Below are 19,143 nucleotides of genomic sequence, written 5' to 3' on the forward strand. Positions count from 1 at the left end.
CACAGGTGGGAATATTGAAGCAGGGTTAGAGCTGGGTACAGGGGGGATGTTGGGGCAGGGTTAGAGCTGGGTACAGGGGGGATGTTGGGGCAGGGTTAGGGTTGGGTACAGGGGGGGATTTAGGGGCAGGGTTAGGGTTGGGTACAGGGGGGATGTTGGGGCGGGGTTAGGGTTGGGTACAGGGGGGATGTTGGGGCAGGGTTAGGGTTGGGTACAGGGGGGATGTTGGGGCAGGGTTAGGGTTGGGTACAGGGGGGATGTTGGGGCAGGGTTAGGGTTGGGTACAGGGGGGATGTTGGGGCAGGGTTAGGGTTGGGTACAGGGGGGATGTTGGGGCAGGGTTAGGGTTGGGTACGGGGGGGATGTTGGGGCAGGGTTAGGGTTGGGTACGGGGGGGATGTTGGGGCAGGGTTAGGGTTGGGTACAGGGGGGGATGTTGGGGCAGGGTTAGGGTTGGATGCGGGGGGGTGGTGGGGCCAAGTTAGGGTTGGGTACAGGGGGGATGTTGGGGCAGGGTTAGGGTTGGATGCAGGGGGGATGTTGGGGCCGGGTTCATGTTAAGTGCAGGGGGGAACATTGAGACAGGGTTCACTCCTGGTCTTCTCCTTTGCTTCCAATCTCGGACATCGTGCAAAGGGTATTCCTGCAAAATGGGCGGTCTCCTTGTTTGGCCCAATCTTTAGGGTCCTGTGGAGATAGAGAAGCTGTTATCAAGCTACTGGGTGGGTTACGAAAGAGTGAGGTAATGATAACAAGAGGGAGCAAGAGATAGAAGCAAGGGAGGAGGATGGATTGGGAGATTAGAAGGAAATTGATGGAGGTGGGGAAGAGGAAGGAAGAGGAAAAGGAGGTGTTTACATACGTGTACTGAGAATAGTCCAACACGCAAGTTCGGGTCCTGGTCTTCTGGGCTTGGGGTCCACAGTTGGGCTGACAGAGACCCCAGGGTCCCCAGTCACTCCAGTTACCATTCACTGAGAGAAACATACAGTACACAAATATACGGTCAGCTCCAGAATTATGGGCATGCTTGTTAATATGACCAAAAATGTGGATATAAAAAGCAAAGGTAATAATCCATGGTTCATGGTATGGTTTATTATATTCTTTTTTTATCACACATTTATTTAGAGATAAAGTTTTTTCAACAACTAATCAATTTCTTTTCCAAAAACATAGGTGTGACAATTGGCACCTGTTTTCAGTACTTTGTGTGCCGTCCTTTTGCAAGGATAAAACTACTGAGTCTTCTTCAGTATGAATGTTTTATGAACTTAGTGAACATATTGGGGGGGATATTTGACCATTCCCCCAAACTGAATCTTGCATGTTGTGCTTGTGAAGCCTACAATGCTAACGTGAAAACTGGGATGCCGACGGTTTTATGCGCAGACTGCGGCTCATTTTGGCGAGGCTGGCTCTTGTGACAGCGATGCGATGTTGTTGGGAGATTTGTGGGACTCACTCTTGCATCCCTGAATGTCGTAGCAGGGCCTGCTTTCTTGGATGGACCCTGGGCAGTGAGTCCCGTTCCATTCCCTGTGCTCACAGACGCGTTCTCTGCTCTGCCGGCCTGGAGAGTACGTCTTGCACCGGATGTCCTTGCCCGCCCTCTTACACTCCGACCACTCGCTCCACTCCGACCACTCGCCATCCACTGAGAGAGCAAATCAAAATGTCGTCACATACGGCAACTGTGATGATATCGGTGAAAATGCATTTAGAAATGATATTTAAGGCGGACCCACGCTGAGAAAGTGGCCCTGAATTATTATTAACTGCAGCAGCATGGGCGTGTCCTGCTGGCGTGGTGTGGTGGCTGTGTGCGTGCGTGCGTGCGCGTGCGTGTGTGCGTGCGTGTGTGCGTGCATGTGTGCGTGTGTGCGTGCGTGTGTGCGTGCGTGCGTGCGTGCACGCGTGCGTGCGTGCGTGCGTGCGTGCGTGTGTGCGCGCACGGGCACCTGGGCAGTGGACACGCGTGTTGCACATGTCGATGGAGACGGGGTCTCCGGTGCAGCGCTGGCCGCCGTGTCGGGGTTCGGGGTTGTTGCACGCTCGCGTCCTCTCTCTCTGTCCTAGGCCGCAGGTCACCGAGCACTCGGAGTACGCGCCCCACGGCCCCCAGCCTCCGTGCACTGACGAGACGCAAACGAGAGGGCGGGGTCACCTGGGCTCTGCGGACCACTGAAGTGAGCCTCCTTTCCGCATGCACTGTTTCATTGACATTGCGCTTGGATTCAATTCAGCATTTGTCCTCAGTAATATAAGCAGGTGTTAGCGCTGTTTTTGTTTCAGCTCACTCCCCAGGCTTAGGTAGCTAATTAGCTACATAGACAAACACTCATTTAAATTCAGGATACAAATTGTCAAATAAAAAATGTCCAGTTTTTACACAATAAGATATAGCCTTGCCACACTGATTGTCTATTTAAAAAGTGGCACTTAAATTGTGAATAGAACATTAAGGATGTCTGTTGATTGAGATCACAAAGAATGTAAGCATGAATGCTGACTGCTTCCTGGCAAGAGATAAGGACAAATATTGATTGAGTTCAGGTCAAAGGTATTGACTGAAGTTGGGCTGCCCTCAAGAACAAATATTGACTGCATCTAGGTCAAAGTTCAGGATAAGTGCTGATTGAATGCAGACTGAGTTAAACAGGACATGAAATTGCTCTGCCTCTTACCGGCACAGTACGGCAGGCCCACGCAGTGCTCCGACCTTTTTTCTGACCCAGGACATGGCAGGCCTGGGGGGTCGGTGGAGGGGGCGGGGTTGGTACAGGTGCGAAAGCTGTGACGTTGGGGTGGAGAGGACCCCTCTCTCGTGCAGTTTTTGTCACAGGCACCCCAAGCGCCCCAGTCTGACCAGCCACCATGGACTTGGGGGGGGGGGGGGGGGAGAGAGACAAAGGAGCAAAATGGTGCAGTTCTCAGGAGCAAAAACGGAGTCCAGTCTAAAATGGTTAAAACCCATCAATGTACCACCACCACCACCCACCCCCCCCCCCCCCCCCCCACCCCCCTTCAAGTGTCCTTTAAAATGCTTTGAACTTAGACTTTTGTCCATGCTTTGTTTTTCACATACCTTTCACAGATTCTACAGACAAGAAACAGAACCAAGGAAATATTGGGCATTAAACACAGAACAGTGCTCTATAGTAAGCTCGCTCTATTGTTGGCTGTTGTTGTGTTTTGTATTATCCTGAAATGACATGCAAATGTTGTCTGTGCATGGGGGTCTATGCATTGCGCACATGTTGCGGTCATGTTGCATGTGTGTTAAGGTCATGTTTTTAGAAGACTGAGTGTGTTGCGGTTGGTTGGTGGACGTGCCTCAGGCATGCTTTGGGTGTGTTGCAGGTGTATTATGTGCATGTTACAGGCTTGTAGTGGGCTATGTTTTACCTGGGCAGACCTTTCCGGTGTCACAGGAAGCATATTCCCTGCTCTGACCACTGCAGCTACCCCCGCAGACAGGGGGCGGTGACGAGCACGTTCTCTCCCTCAGCTTTTGCCCAGTCCCACAGGTCACTGAGCATGGCTGCCACTGCCCCCACTCTGCCCAGCCTCCCTGCCCTGAGAGAGAGAGAGAGATGAGACATAAGCTGGGGAGAGAAGGAGAGATGGAGGGAGAAGTTGAGGGAAACCAGTAGAGAAGGAGCAAAAGAGGGAGAGAGTGAGGGAGAGAGGTAGGGGGAGGGCTATGAGGAAGAGATGAAGAGTTGGAATGAGAGTGCTAGATGCAGGGAAAGAGAGGGAAAAGGTGCTGAGGTAAACAGTCTGCTGTGCTGTTAACTAATGAAGGCAGCAGGAATTTGTTTCTCAGCTGTTGGACAGACTTTTTCCACCCTGTGGTTATATGTGCTTTTCAAAATGCAGTTTCATATCAGTCTTTCGTATGAAAGCAGAACCAGCCCTTCCTTTCAACTGAATGAGAACAAAGGCTCAAACATACTGAACAGGCATCTAAAGCACAGCCACATCCAGAAGTTTCTGTTCCTGTTATACTCTGCTGTCGATGGGGGCCATGCTGACCGCATTTGTGTCCAAGATGGTAATGCATGTTGCTTGTAATTGTGTAAAACTGGGAACTCCCATTTTCTGTAAAAGTAATGCGAAGCAACAGTATTTGTTTCGATTCAAGGGTGGAGGAGTTTAAAACATATTCCACATCTGATAGATAAAAATATGCTCATGCAGCCTTTCACATTTCCTGCTGATCTCTCTCTCTCTCTCTCTCTCTCTCTCTCTCTCTCCCCAATGACCATGGAACATAAACACTGTAATTATAATGAAGTAAACGCTGCCCCCTCTCTTGCTCTCCCTCTTTTTTCTCCCTCACTATCTCCCACTCTACTCCCTCTCTCTGCCTCCTTTCTCTCTCTCTCACTATCTCTTGGTGGGTTTGTGCCTGTGTCTGAGCTCCTTGTTGGGCTGGGGAGTTAGCCATGAGTCTGTAGCCGTGGGCATATCAGAGGTGTCTACAGCCGTCTGTGTCTATAGCTGTGGGCATGTCAGTAACTGCGGACATGTCTGTAACTGTGCGTACGGCCAGTTGCGTGTGTCAGCAGCAGCCTGTGTCTGTTGCTATCTGTGTCTGTAGTTGAGTGTGTGTCTGTAGTTGTGTGTGTGTCTGTACTTGAGTGTGTGTCTGTAGGTGTGTGTGTCTGTAGTTGAGTGTGTGTCTGTAGTTGTGTGTCTGTAGCTACAGACTGGTCTGTACTAGGGCAGCAGGTCTTCTCCTCGCAGGGCCTGGTCTCCAGGCTCCCCTCCTTTTGGGTGTCCTTGCAGGTGCCCAGCCCGTAGCAGAACCGCCTGCGCTGCTGAACCCCTTCCAGGCAGGATACGGTGCAGGACCCCCACGGGCCCCATTCTGTCCACTTAGCAGGCCTGGGGACAGAGAGGAGACTCCTGAGAGTCAATGACTGCAGAACTGATCAAATGACATCTGCAGTAACCAACTAAAAACAGACATGGAACCAAACTTTATGATGCCTTCAACTCTAGATCCTTTACGATCACTGAGCTCACCAGGGCTCTCTTTCTTCTTAATGATATTTCAAACAGTTGATTTTAGTAAGTGTACGGTTTAGCCTTTGTCTCTGACTGTTTTATTTCTTATTTATCAGCCTCATGATGGCTTCCTTGACTTTAACTGGTACGACTCTGTTTCCTTATGCTGACAAATGCCAATGACAGACTCCAAAGTCAATCAACAGCCTAGAATCAAAACTAGATACTGGAAGCTGTCTTGTACTTGCACTAAAGAATCAAGAATCAAACAATATGGCGCCAAGAAATGAAGGGGCTATGTAAAAGACTGCTGTTATTTCTATGTCTCAAACATTTTGGAGCTCACTGTAACTGACAGTGTACTCCAGTGGTTTTTGTTTCCCTCTTGTGAACTGTACCAGCTGCCATTTTATGAATGGCTTTGCTGGTGGCCATGTGAATCAGCAATAAAACGATGGCATCTTTTATTTTCGATGAAGGGTTTTGATAGCTAACTGCTTGATTAACTGGCTGCTTGGTGCTGTTCTTAAACCACACAGGAGAGTGGAGATGGAGGTGCGGGCACTGACCGGCAGGAATGACAGACTCCATCGGAGTCTTTGTAGCCGAAGCGCGGGTTGAGGCAGCAGGCGTCCACCTCGGCTTCTCCCAGGAGGTGGCTACAACTCCCAAGCTGAGCGTCGAAATGCTGGTAACACTGCGCCTTCTCGGACACTGCAGACAGCAGACGGGAAAGAGAGCACGCCCCAGACACCCAGCAGCTGTGGTTATAGCGCTGAAAATCATAATGATGAATAAACGCAACAGCAGCCACAACAAAACTGCGTCTTAACGTAAATAATGCAACTGTGTTTTCAATGCCCCATCCTTCATACTGCATTTGTATTACAGTGTAGTACAATCTGCATTTTCCGTTTACACTATAGCGACGGAGCTGCTTTCATGAAAGATGGCTCTTTAGTGCTCGAAAACTGCAGCTCCTGGTCTTCTCCAGTATTGAACAATGCAAATGGAGATTATTACAGAGAGGTCTACCTTAAGGGATCAGCTCATTGATTTCAGTACCTGGGAATTTCGATAGAAGAAAACTACATTTTTAGAAACAGTAGATCCAGAAACACAGTCACCTGTTAATCCTATTATTTTTATGCGTGGCCTGTAAATACTATGCAGTTATTTTAATGATTAGATTTATGTGTGTGTGTGTGTGTGTGTGTGTGTGTGTGTGATTCTCTTTCTGTACTGAAGAGATTTTAATCTCATTAAGATGTCTGGATCAAATAAAGACTAAATTAACAAATAATAAGGGTATAACTTACAATACAAATAAAAAGCTTAATAAACTAGTACTTTGTGAACACGTTTGGTTTATTGGTAACTAGCTTTATAGTTTTGTGACAACAAACTCACTAAATAGAACATTTCGTATTGCTATGGAGTATGGGGTTCTTGCTGGATTAACCATTAATTGTGGTTGAGTTTGCCAGTTTAGGCACTCAACTAAGTGTTTATATTAGTGTTGCACATTGTGCAATGCCTTCTACTGACAAATCGTCATACTGCCATGCTGATGTCAAAATCCTGAAAAGTGAAGGGATCATATAAATAAACTGAAGCTATCTTTTATGGAACCTGAAACTCTCTTCTAAAGAAACCAGAACTATTACAAAATGGAAGCCGGTTCCCACAACACCATTACTTCTCATTTTCTATTTTAAATAACTTGACATGAAGAAAAAATCTCACTATCACATAACACAGTTCAGAAAGATGCAAATGCTATTCGTGCTTACAGACTGCAACTGCTAAACACCATGCATACACAATCCCTGTTCTAATAACAGTTGATACAGTGCCCTCCAAAAGTACGGGTTGAATGACAGTTGAATGACATTTCTTGTTTTTGCTATATACTTAAGGCATTTGCATTTGAGATCAAAAAGATGAACATGAGAAAAAGTACAGACAATCAGCTTTTATTTCATGGTATTTGCATGCTTGTATGTTTTACCATTTTACAGAAACCCCTGTTTTGGTGCTAGGTCCTCCCATTTTCAGTTGTGCAGAGGTTAACTTGGATGACTGACTGGTGTTAATTTGATATTAGTTAAGTTATCTGACTCCAAAATAGTGTTTTAACCTTTTGTCTGTGCTAACAGTTATGCACAGATGGAGGACTGCTGTCCACCAGTATTGTAGTTTTATACAAATCACTATCTAGCTTGGCAGATGTGGACATGTTTTTGGCTTGTGTAGCTGCTTAAATACAATTGTGTATCCTGCTACAACACTAGTGTATAGGCGAGTGACTACGATGTGTAGATATCCTATAAGTTTTATGTGTATGCCAGGGCCTTTAAACTGCTTGATGTACAGTGATAACAGTCAAAGAGGAATGCCAGGTTAGAATTAATGCAGTTTATTGTTCAATGTGTCTAATAATAATTACAATATATAATGGTGCAAAATGTGTGTGGTGAAATGGCTATATGCATAAATAGCTTATACGCGCAGGAGACCATGTTGATAAGTCTCCCCGAACCACTGCACGTTTCCCATTATATACAAAACGATCAAAGCAAAACACCACATCATCATATGAAGACACAATCATGGCAAAACAGTAGCGATCAATGATCCAGCTTGCACTACCTCTGTAAGCATATCGCACTGGGATAACCTTTGTACCTGGCTGGGTGCTGACCTTTTAGTCAGCACCTCGCCACTAAAGATACCAACTTGTTCCCAATGACAGTTTTCCAACAATGCAAAACATTGTATTATTGTTATTATTGTATTACATTGTATTATGGGGAACCTAAAGTTCACATAATCATGATTGAATCAGATGTTTGCAACTGAGCTCTGTCTCTTCATTACAATTGCTGACTCCCTGTCAGCACAATAAACAGTCTGTTTTACTTTGAGGGTTTGATAAGAGGCAGATGTCTGTGAACTGCCCTACACTGCTTTTGGAACATGCTCTCTCTTCTTTATTGATGACCTAATGGAGGATTGCAGCAGTTGGATGAATTTGGAAGTACACAGATGTATTTTCTCTGGTTATGTACAATGAAAGTGCTTCATCCTGCATAAAGAAAATGACCCCAAACACACTGCCTATGCAAACAAAGCAATCATCAGTGGGAAAAAGTACCAAGTTTTGGACTGGCCAAGTCAGTCACGCGATTAAATCAAGTCAAGCATGTATTTCACTTGCTGATGAGGAGACTGAAGACAGAAACCACCCGAGATAAAGTTCAACTGAAAGTGGGTACAGTGAAGGCTTAGCTATTTCTAAATAAGATACTAAATGATTGATGAAGCCAATGGGTTATAGGCTTGATGCAGTTATTGCATTTAAGGACAAGTCACCCAAATATTAACACAGAAACAGCTGTTTCTGTAAAATAGTAAAACATGCACACATCACACATAAATACTATGAATAAAAGGTGATTGTCTGTACATTTGTCTCATATTGTCTCGTCTTCATTTTTTTAAATCTCAAATTCAGACGCCTTAAGTATACAGCAAAAAATAACTGATTTCACTCTACTGTTCTCATACCTTTTGAGGGCACTGTATATCAATGTACAAACCTTATTATCACAGTTCATATCAGTGTACAAACTTGGTTCTAACCATAGTTCTCATTAGTGCAAAAACTTTAGTGCAACAACAATACATACAATCGTTAAAACATGATTAAGAATGTCAGAAGTATTACCTTGGGTTTGTGCCATCGTTTTTTCATTGTAAAACCATTACCTAGCTTCTTAATAATAACTTCATTAAAACTATAGTTTTCATCCCCCAAAAAACACATCTCAAACTTTTTTGTTTTGTTTTTTCATATTAGAGCACCCTGGTGAACAAACAGTAAGTGTAAAAAGTGGTTGCTTATATACTACCCTGCGTACCAGTATACAAATGGGTATACAGCAGGTAACTGGTTAGTGTACAATCCATGGCAAATGTACAGCATACACTACATTGTATAGAGTTAGTAGCACTGACCTGACTCCTGGGCAGCCAAAAGCATGTAGTATAAAGTCCACAGCAACATTTTGCGGTCTCCTCCTTCTGTCAAGCTCTTTCTGTCACTGATTCTTTCCTGTTTTCCTTCCACTCTTCTCTGTCCCTGTTTCTCTCCTTTTATTGTCTCTCCGTCCCCCTTAATCCATTTATTTTCTCTACACTTTCTTTAACCTTTCCCCATTTCCTCTTTTTCTCAACTTCCTTCCTTTTTCTCAATTTAAGTAAAATGCTTTTCTTTCATTTTTCTTTCTGTTGTTCATGTCTGGTCTTTACCCCCTCCTTTTACTACCCTCTAGGATTTAAATTAGCTAATTTCCAGGCATAGGTCTACGTTTGTAGAAAATCAATTGTTTTATTCTATAATCACACTATACTCCCTGACAAGTAGGCACCACCAGCACATGCCAGTTTGTACACATTTACACTCAGATATTAAGACTCTCCACTGAGTAGACCCCCCCTTCCCCTCCCCCACAGCATATGATTTCGTCATTTGCTGGAAGCCTAGTCTGATTTACAGGAACAGCCAAATGGAGACGTGTTTGGGAAATTTCTAAAAAATGTTATTTGCTCTGGTTGTAATCAGCAGTAGTGCCTTGACCCTCAGGAACCCACTTTATCATTGGACCATTGCCAAGAAAAGTCCCTGTGCATAAATATAATCCAGGAATTTCCCTTCCCCAATATTGAGAATAAACCTGGGACTTTTGCAATGACAAATATATGGAATTTATTGGTAATATGACATATTCATGGCTTAATGTTGCACAGTGTATATGTTTAGTATTATGAATGTGCATTTTTAGTAATAATTTAGTAATAAACACAGTGATATGTGGGTAATTGTTTTGTGTGCTGAAACTCAGATGGATAGGCTAATTTGTCATACTGGTCTGGATTCAAATCCAGGATTTTGCATAAAAACTTGTTTACCAACAGTTCCTTTACTGTTCTTTGTTCGTTATCCGGTGACACTTTGTCCCAAGGACAAACGCTTGATCTTGAGTGATCTCCCGTTTAATGCTTGCATTAAACTATCTATGCCTTTACTGTATTTAACCGAACTGGATTAGGGAATCGTTAGTGTAACCTACAGGGTTCTTTGTTAGTATTCAATAATTGGCTCTTAATGCCTGCGGTTGGGTTTGAACTCGTATTAAGACTGATTGTGCCACGTCCTTCAAATGGAGACGTGCGGTCAAGAATAAACTGAAAGGGTGCAGAGGACGAGATTAGAGCAGATTAAAGTCTAGTATTCGTCTGAATTTGCGCGGACCAAGAGCGACTAGAACAGCGACAGTGAAACGACAGGAAGAGAGCTTTGGGCTACTATTGGAATTTGAGGATGCCTTCCTGACCCTCGTCTAAAATTCTACAAAATAAATGTAAATGTGGTGGGAAGGAACCTTCCAATTGACAGAGTTTTATGATGGGGTGAGTCGGCTATTTTTTTTTCCAGTTATCTGTAACTCAGTCTTATTTAGCCTACTGTAAATGATATCATTTAAAGCATTTAATACGTTTAAATAAATTTATTTTGGTATTATCATATTATCCGTGCGTTGTAATTAACCTGCCGCATGCTTAAAAAGCATTTGTGGAACAAAAGGTAGGCCTTCTTGTAGGCCACAACGACTTGTAAAAAAATAACATAGCCTATATTTAAAATCCCCACTCAAAAAAGAAAGAAAGAACAGTTCTTGTTTGGTATTTAAATATAATTATTTCGATAATGATTTCTATAGTGCCGGTTTCTTTGCTTCAATATTGGACTGTGGTCAAATCGTATTTTTGTAATGGTGAACGTGGAAGTGAGGACAACAGCTGACTCAAAGAAAAAATAATTTTTAAAATGATTGTTGGGATTTTAACTTTTAATTAATCAATGCCTTCTTCTGTTCGGTGTATTCTCACGCATGTCCTTTAGCCTATTCACCTGTCCAAATTTAGCCTTAAGAGGATACAGAAATAGCGCCAGGTTTGAGAGCTGTTGTATTTCTACCGGTTATGCATACAATCCTGGAATTATGTTATAGCCTACATTTTAAAATTCAGGACACACATTAGGCACTGATTCTATGTCCTCTGATTCGACCTCCGTTCTTGTCAATTTCGGTTTATTTGGTGAATGGGGGAAATCAGTTAAAATAAGATATTGTTTTCAGTTTCAGTTTCAGTTGTTTGAATAATTTAATTCAAAGAAGAGAAAGTGCATGTCACGGAAGAAAGCCAGCGCACATCTGAAAATCTTTTAAACAGGTTTTCTCCCAGCTGCGCTTCTTTGGTGACAGTTCAATTGCACACATGACGACTACCGGACTCGGGTACAACCTAAACCGAACAGAAACGGAAGAGGAGTAAAGAACTTCCCTTCACAATTTGGCGTGTCTGATTGGCATAAGCCAAAGGAGATGCCGGACGGAGGTGCGACAACCGTGGAAATCTCCTGCCAGGCCCTGTGTCGCACCTTGGTCACCAATAACGGGATTCAGCAAGAAGACGTGGACATCTCTAAGTCGGTGCTGTATACATCTCTGATGGGGCTACTGCTGGTCGCCGACAAAGAGGTGATTAGAGCGACGTCTGTGAATTTACCAAACTTATAGAAATGAATGCGTAGAGGTAATGATCATTTATGTAATTTGAATGTCCAAATATCAAATTAGCCGGAAACGATAAATCAATACATTTCTCTGTGATACGTATTTTTCCTCAGAGTGCTGTGCTTTTGAGTCTCTATGAGCCAAAATTGCTTGTTTTTGTCATCGGACATTCCCATCTATTCATTTGAACTGTTTGTAAATGCATGCCCATGTAGGCTACTTGGATTCATTTATACTGGAGCTGGTTATTTTAATTAAAAGCACATATTTAACGAACAGTGCATTATAATTTGGTAGATCTCACAGTCTCAAGTGTAAATTACTGGTCAGTGGGTCAATAAATATTTTGATTATTGATGATTCATTGGAAATGTATGAGATTAATTACCAACAAGATGAAATACAAATGTTGAATGTTGGAAAACAAGAAGGAGAAGTTCCAAAGGGTGCTCATTGCAGTCCCTTATGTAGCCATATCACACTTATACCTGAACAAATGCACAGATCGACACATGCAAATAGCTACACCATTTTATCACCCAAGCAAACAGTCAGGCAGACACGTGCAAATACACCTGTTAGCTCTCCTTGCCTTTTCTCCCAGCTCCTCTGCTAATTGGATCAGTATTTCTTGACTCATCCTCTTCTGTGAGCCTCTCTGTGCAATGAGTTAATGAGATCAGTGCGCTAAATGAGGACAGTGCGTACATAATGCAGAGAGGGGGAGGGAAGGGCGGAGGGACGAGTGTGAGTCTCTGTGACTGTCAAAGGTATGAAAAGAATATTTGAATCAGATATTTGAGTGATAAGTTATCATTTGGGTATTTCAAGCCAAAAGTGTGAGATACTGTACATTACTGATATGGGTGCATTAATGGTTTCATCTTTCTGACCCCATGGTTATGAATTTTACTTACTTTTAAGCTTACACTGACTATCTATCTGCTCTCCCCTTTCAGAGTGAAGTTAGTCTAGATCTTGGCAGCGGACAGGTTGGGCTTCTCAATGTGGGAAACACAGTATGTATACATAATATGTCTTTGACTTATTTACTTTTGTCATATGCCATGACCACTCATAAATTGGACAGATGGCATAACTGCCATCCCAATTTAGATGTTTTATCTGTTAAAAGCATCAACACTGACATATCTCACACCCTTACTCATCCTCTCTCTATCACTCCTCCCTCCCCTCTTTTTCTTTCTCTCCCCTGCCTTGTCTTACGCCCCCCCCCCCCCCCCCCCCCCCCCCCCACCCCCCCACCCCCCCACCCCCCAGTGCTTCCTTAACTCTATAGTGCAATGTTTGTGCCACACTCATGGTCTGAGAGATTACTGCCTGACCAAGACCTACCAAAAGGAAATGGGCTCCAGCAAAGAACCAAAATTAATGAACGGTAATAGTCCCCTCCTTTTAATTCTGTAGCACCAAACACCAACCTGTCACCCGCACAAACCACTATCACCCCCAATAATCTGTACCCTCCTCAACCTCCACATTCTCCAGCTGTTACCTGTGCACATACCCGTGTACCTGACCTAACCTTACACCTGTGCTCCTGATGCACAGACCATACCACAGACTATCATCTGCAAAGGTGAGGCCTGAGAAACCAGGATCCATTGGCTGTCTGCTAGCTCAACCATCAGGAAATATTCAAAGTCCAACTTTGCCTAAAATTGACTTCTTATTTTGTATCCATCCTTTGATAATCTGTTTTTCATGAATTTTGTTTCTTTTAAAGCAAGTCAAAGATGAGATATTACAATGTACACACATCTGCATTTGCATTGTGTTTCAAAAATCCCTGAATTAGTGGAAATGTGGGAGTCTCATGGCATGTGTCTGCAGTTCTGGATTTATTCATTAATTTATTTCACAATAATGACATCAATGTTTCAGTTCAGTTTTACATGAGATGGAGAGTGAGCGGTCATTTTCTTTCCCCCACTGCTTCATTTCTGCCATGCATGTATTTTGATTTCTTGTGAACCAGAGACAAAGCAATGCATTGTGGGTGATTGTAGTTTCAGTAGGCTGAATAGTTCGTTGGAGTGAAAAATGATTTAATTTCATCGTAGCCTGAATAATTCTTATGTCTGCAAATGTATAGTGTTGCATTCATACTACAATAAGGATGAAGATAGCATATTTAACGACTTAGTTTGGACGCACTGCCCATCATGTGGTTGATGTTCCCTTCCCCAGCGTTCACCCAGGTGCTGGCAGACCTGTGGGACGCCAATGGATCTGATGCCCCTGTCAATCCTGGACAGTTTTACAACATCTTCAAAGAATCTGTGCCTTACTTTAGTGGCTACAGGTGAGTTCTCTTTTCCTCTCGCAGGTGAGTTGCTGTATCTGGCTCACAAGCTACCTGTCACATACTTTTTCAGTTAACCAGGTCAGTCAACTTTATTCTCTTTTACTTAGACGTGGAGCACTCAATTTTTGAAATGGAATCTAGGCAACCAGCCATTTATTCAGATAGATTTTATTTTAAGTCCCTGGGACCCCAAAGTTAAAATAAAGACAAAATACAAATCTGTATGTCGGCATGTTTCCGTGTGTCTCAGAGGGTGCTGCCATGATAAATTGTGTTTCGTCTATCCCAGCATGCCTCAGTGTGTCTCAATGTGTCTCAGTCAGCAGGACGCGCAGGAGTTCCTCCGCTTTCTGCTGGATCGGCTGCACTCTGAAATCAACCGCTGCCCCCCTCACCTGTCCCCACGAACTGCCCCCCAGGACTACGGCTACGCAAAGATCAGGTACACTACTGAGAGCTACACCCTCAGTAGTGTCCAATCTTATCTGAGAAGGTCCATTATGGATGCAGGCTTCTGTTATAGCCAAGCATTATGGCAAGTGGTTCAATTTATCAGGACCTTGATTGAAGACTATGAATAGCTGTCATATGTTGAATCAGATGTTTTAGCAGTACCCTAAAAGAAAAGCCTGCACTCACATTAGCCTATCCAAGATGTAATTAGACACCCCACATTAGGCCTGTTTACCCTCAACCAAAAATCTTAGCACTAGGAAGCGCTTTCCTCCAATCAATGGTATCGATCATGAGCCAGATGAGGTGATATTTTCCCATCCGTTTTGGGCCATATTCATATGTGGTAATACGTCTAATAGGAATTCTATACAGTATATGCCAATGCGACTGTCATGTAAATGTACAGATCGTAATTTCCCAGTTATTGCGATTCTCACGTCATTCAAAATGCAATTTGTCATACTTCTTTGCTTTTGAATTATGTGTAATGTAATTATATGCACGACCATTCTTCGCTGGTGACATTAAATGTTAAAAGAAGTTGGAGGACGATGGCACAGGCCAGTGGATGAATACTGAGGTTACGTGCCTCTTAAGCCTGTGGGGTGAGCAGTCGACATAGGCAAAAATACAGGAGGATGTTCTTTGTGGACTTCAGATGCTTTGAAAATCAATAGTTTTAATTATTTTGCGCCTTGATTTGTGTCTATTGCCGATGGCAGTATGACTGTGGCGGTGTGGTTGTTTACTTTTGTACCAGTAACCAAACCCTTGTGTATGAATGCAGGTTATTTCTAGTGTAAACTGTGTTAACACAGGTATTGGATATGGATCACCTTTAAAAGTAGATGTAAACAGGCAGTCAAAAAATAGGACATAGGCAAAAAATCTGAACTGGTCATCAGGATCTGTGGTGTAAACATAGCCATAGTCTTTCATTAGCTGTCATGTGTGTTCTTTCTCTCCCTCAGAATGGAAGAGGAAGCAGATAAGATGTGGGCCAGATACCTTGAAAGAGATGATAGCAAAATTGTGGGTGAGAACATTTTAGTTTTTTTGTACTTTTGAAAGTTACGTTTCTGTCATTGTAAAGATCCACCTTTGTGGCTTTTGTCAGTCTGGCCTTTTGTCACCCTTTGCTGTTTAGAAACTGCCTTTGTTTTTTTATATTCTTGGCCTCTGTTTATGTACCTTCTCCCTCTGATCATCTCCCTTATTTCTTCTTCCATATCTCTCACTCATATACACACCTTTCTTTCTCAATCTTTTTCCTCTCTCATTCTCTCCTCTCCCTGTCTCCCTTCCTCCTTTTCTCTCTCCCCATATCCCTGCCTCTCTGCCTCTATCAGATCTTTTCTCAGGTCAGCTACGCAGTTCCCTCCATTGCTCTGTCTGCTCGCACTACTCCACTACCTTTGATGTCTTCTGTGACCTGTCACTGCCCATTCCCAAGGTACTGTGCCCCCTGCCATTCTGTGTGTATGGTGATGCATTTCCACCCACATGAAACTTCTACACCCTGACAAATTTAGCAGAACAAAAGAATTTATTATTTCTACAATCTTAAAGGTCTCAATACCTTTTCTTATTCAATGAACGTTTTGTTTCAGAAGAGTGTTTCTGGGGGCATTGTTTCACTGAAGGACTGCCTTGAGCTCTTCTCCCAAGAGGAAAATCTTGATAAGGAGGATGCACCCGTGGGTACCATGTACTCCCACCCTTTCATGAATTGGCATACATTCTTGAGTCTGTGGATGTGGATCAGAGTTCTGTATTTGTGTGACGTGTGCTGTGTTCCAGATGTGTGAGAGGTGTGGCAGATGCACAGAGAGCACCAAGAGGTTGACCATTCAGAGGTTTCCACGAGTCATTGTCCTGCGTATCCTTAGCCCATACTGCTGCTAATGCTAACACATCCCCTAGTGGAGCTAGCACTCTACATTCTACCCACCCCTGCTATCACAATGGCAATGCTGTCATTCCATTAGCCCAATATGAAGGTTATGATTTTGGCAATAATAATGATGATGTTTATGAGGTTTTATTAACAAGACAGGCATACACTCACCTCTTAAACCTCTTTTCACTTTTCTGCTTAGGCATTTGCCCTGCAGTACTCCAGCTGAGCTTCACAGTCATTGAATAAATCATTGGCCAGAGTCTGGCACAGCAGTGGCATTTGATAGCAGACCACGAGGCACATCCACAGTGCCTTAACAAGCTTGGCCTCCCAGCAGCTTCATGTTGATGTTCATGATATTGATGTTGGTCACAGCCACGATTCTCTTTGGTTGTAAAAACTTAACCACTCGCTCAGACCTGAACCGTTTCACCATGTCGAGGTACTCCATCTGCAAAAGTACCGCAGCTGTGTCCTTCCCTCTGACACGGCTGGACCTGGGCCCCTACGGACCAGTGGGCACTGGTAATGATGTCATTGTATGTGCTACCATTAGTGTTAGTGCTAGCATTTGGCTTAAACCATTGCACACCGAGCAGCCATATTGGGAGGTAACAAGGCTTGAAATGAATTGTAAAATATAGTTGATGCCTGCCATGATGACCATGTGTATTCTACATGGCCAAATGTCTGTGCTGATCTTGACCATATGTGTCTCTTTCAGGACCAGTCCTGTATAACCTGTATGCGGTATGTAACCACTCCGGCACCGTCAATATGGGTCACTACACTGCCTACTGTCTGGAGAAGTCTGACTGGTACTGCTACAATGACTCCAGGTCAGCCTCTATCTGCTTCGTATAAAGAACTATTTGACCACATATAAGACTGCTAAGCTACTGGGGTATTCTGGGGGAAAACTGCATACATTACCAGTCCTTGGAAAGCCACAGGGTTTCCTTGGTCTAAACTGGTTGCTCACTGTAAAGTGAAAACAAAAAATGGGAATGAGCCACACAGGCAGAGGTAGCAGAATGGAGAGATTTGGCTGGTGTGTATGGTCTGATGATCTTTTCAGATTGCATTGCAGATCCTTGCTATGAATATTCTTCGAATGTGAGAGCAGAGAAGAAAAGTAGGCTGCATATGCTATATCCACAATTTTAAATAATGTTAATAAAATGTGCTCAATTTTGCCTTTTTTTATTAGGTGATTTATTACTCGCCTAATTGTAGAGAACTGGCTTTAACTGATGGTATTGACTTATTTCTGAAGAAATCGCTATATTGGTAATCGAGTAGAATGATAAAACAGGTTGAAACCAATAATCAGTTTAAGGGAAAGTTTTCCAACCTGTCAGTCTCCACTGGTGTGATGTGCATAATATACATAGGCTAGCAGTTGAACATTTTCACTTTTCTGTCTCACTCTCTCTTTTCCATTTAGGGTCACGCCCATCTCTGAATCCCATCTCCAGTCCAATCAGGCCTATGTACTTTTTTATCAGCTGGACGCCAGCAACTGCAGCGCACTGAGAAAGTGATCACCTCTGTAGGATTTGAATGCGGACACATCACCTGGACAACACCATGCAGTTCCAGGAAAAACTTCTGCAATAAATTGAATGTGAGATGGATAGGTGCACTAGTGAGTGGATAGAACCAGCTCTATTACAGGTCCCTGTCTAAGATATGTGAGTGGGTCCTTGGTGCAGGTAGAGAGAAATGGAAGACAAAAAATGGATGGAAATGTGTGGAAAAAATGTCAATGAGAGGTGGAATAAGGAGAAGAGGCTGAGAGTATGTGAAAATGAAATAAAGTACAGAGAGAATACAATGAATGGGGAGAGATAGAAGGAGAAAGGAATGTGAACTGAAAAGTGACATTCAAGACGGAGTGGACTGACCTGACAAAACTCCAAGAATATTGGTTAAACCTAATTCTGAATGACACTATAACTGTCTGAAGACTGGTTTGGAGCAAACTCACTAAAACTGGAGAGCATTTGTGTTTTTGCGAAAGTAGAGAAAATAGCATTCTAAGGGTGGTGTATTCAGCGAAAGCACTGTTTCTCAGTGGAGCAATGTGCCCCACAGCTGGAACTGAACCCTGACACTGCCACTGCTGAATGTACTGTAACAGGAGATGCACAGCACAACATATAATTGGATTAAACATCACCTGGTTGCCTGTATGAGCTGTGCATGAAGCACAGTAGTTCCTCCAGTGCAACTAAGCTGCTCAGGCTGATGAATTGTGCAGGGAAAAGAGATGGCAGCTGGTAGAACATTCTTTACAGGACAGATGCTAGTGTGTGGCCTCCTGAAATTGACAGAATGTATAGTTATAGTAATGGAACAATCAGGATAGGGTATTCCATGTTACAGACTAAAATATAAAATGTAAGAATAAAGAAAATAGTACCAACCTAATTTCTGGTTATACACAGATTTTTTAATTGGTACAGACAGACAAAAAAGGAGAGGTGGAATGATTTTGAACAGTATTAAATAGGTTATACGCTATATAACCCATTTTAATATAACATATGCTGCAAAAAAGAAATTGAAAATGTTTGAAGAATTATTACAGCATCGAAAAAGAAAAAAGTATTTGTAGCATCACATAACATATAACCTTGCTAATATAATACGATCACTTTACCAGGGTAGCAATTCTGTAACAAGACCAGGTCAAAACCTAGTATATGGCTGGACCGAACTGGCCGACCAATGGTGTAACTTCATCAGTCAGTCACTCAGTCACAGACATGCGTGATGTAACTTCATCACTCACT

At 43.2% G+C, this 19,143-nt stretch overlaps 2 protein-coding genes across 4 annotated transcripts; one reads left to right on the top strand and one right to left on the bottom strand.

The window, feature by feature from the left end:
- Positions 1–440: 440 nt before the first annotated feature.
- LOC118210513 (properdin-like) lies at positions 441–9,217 on the bottom strand. Its single transcript, XM_035386739.1, has 9 exons — positions 9,037–9,217; positions 5,586–5,730; positions 4,727–4,893; positions 3,409–3,579; positions 2,688–2,882; positions 1,962–2,135; positions 1,466–1,657; positions 863–974; positions 441–687 (listed from the first exon to the last, which is right to left on the bottom strand). Exons 1-9 carry the CDS (start codon positions 9,083–9,085, stop codon positions 558–560), a joined length of 1,335 nt encoding a protein of 444 aa, XP_035242630.1. The 5' UTR covers positions 9,086–9,217; the 3' UTR covers positions 441–557.
- A 501-nt stretch (positions 9,218–9,718) lies between these two features.
- On the top strand, positions 9,719–18,778 carry usp21 (ubiquitin specific peptidase 21). 3 transcript variants are annotated; one of them, XM_035388510.1, is made up of 13 exons: positions 9,719–10,491; positions 11,460–11,624; positions 12,620–12,679; positions 12,942–13,059; positions 13,872–13,986; positions 14,309–14,431; positions 15,417–15,481; positions 15,795–15,898; positions 16,059–16,142; positions 16,246–16,324; positions 16,763–16,870; positions 17,070–17,184; positions 17,793–18,778. In XM_035388510.1, the coding sequence occupies exons 1-13, from the start codon at positions 10,447–10,449 to the stop codon at positions 17,887–17,889; spliced, it is 1,278 nt and encodes a 425-aa protein (XP_035244401.1). In that variant the 5' UTR covers positions 9,719–10,446; the 3' UTR covers positions 17,890–18,778. The 3 variants fall into 3 exon arrangements, with proteins under 3 accessions (XP_035244401.1, XP_035244400.1, XP_035244402.1); XM_035388509.1 differs by having other exon boundaries at positions 9,721–10,491; positions 16,056–16,142; XM_035388511.1 differs by having other exon boundaries at positions 9,724–10,491; positions 11,317–11,624; positions 16,056–16,142.
- Positions 18,779–19,143: the final 365 nt, after the last annotated feature.

Source organism: Anguilla anguilla, chromosome 13 (genome assembly GCF_013347855.1).
Source record: "Anguilla anguilla isolate fAngAng1 chromosome 13, fAngAng1.pri, whole genome shotgun sequence".
NCBI lineage: Eukaryota > Metazoa > Chordata > Actinopteri > Anguilliformes > Anguillidae > Anguilla > Anguilla anguilla.

Coding starts and splice junctions, on each gene's coding strand:
- LOC118210513 (XM_035386739.1), bottom strand. CDS start 9,085: ATGTTGCTGTGGACTTTATACTACATGCTTTTGGCTGCCCAGGAGTCA. Junction 975..1,465: donor CGACATTCAGGGATGCAAGA/GTGAGTCCCACA, acceptor TGTTTCTCTCAG/TGAATGGTAACTGGAGTGAC. Junction 688..862: donor TTGGACTATTCTCAGTACAC/GTATGTAAACAC, acceptor CTATCTCCACAG/GACCCTAAAGATTGGGCCAA.
- usp21 (XM_035388509.1), top strand. CDS start 10,447: ATGTGGTGGGAAGGAACCTTCCAATTGACAGAGTTTTATGATGGG. Junction 10,492..11,459: donor TGACAGAGTTTTATGATGGG/GTGAGTCGGCTA, acceptor GATTGGCATAAG/CCAAAGGAGATGCCGGACGG. Junction 16,325..16,762: donor TCCACGAGTCATTGTCCTGC/GTATCCTTAGCC, acceptor CCACTCGCTCAG/ACCTGAACCGTTTCACCATG.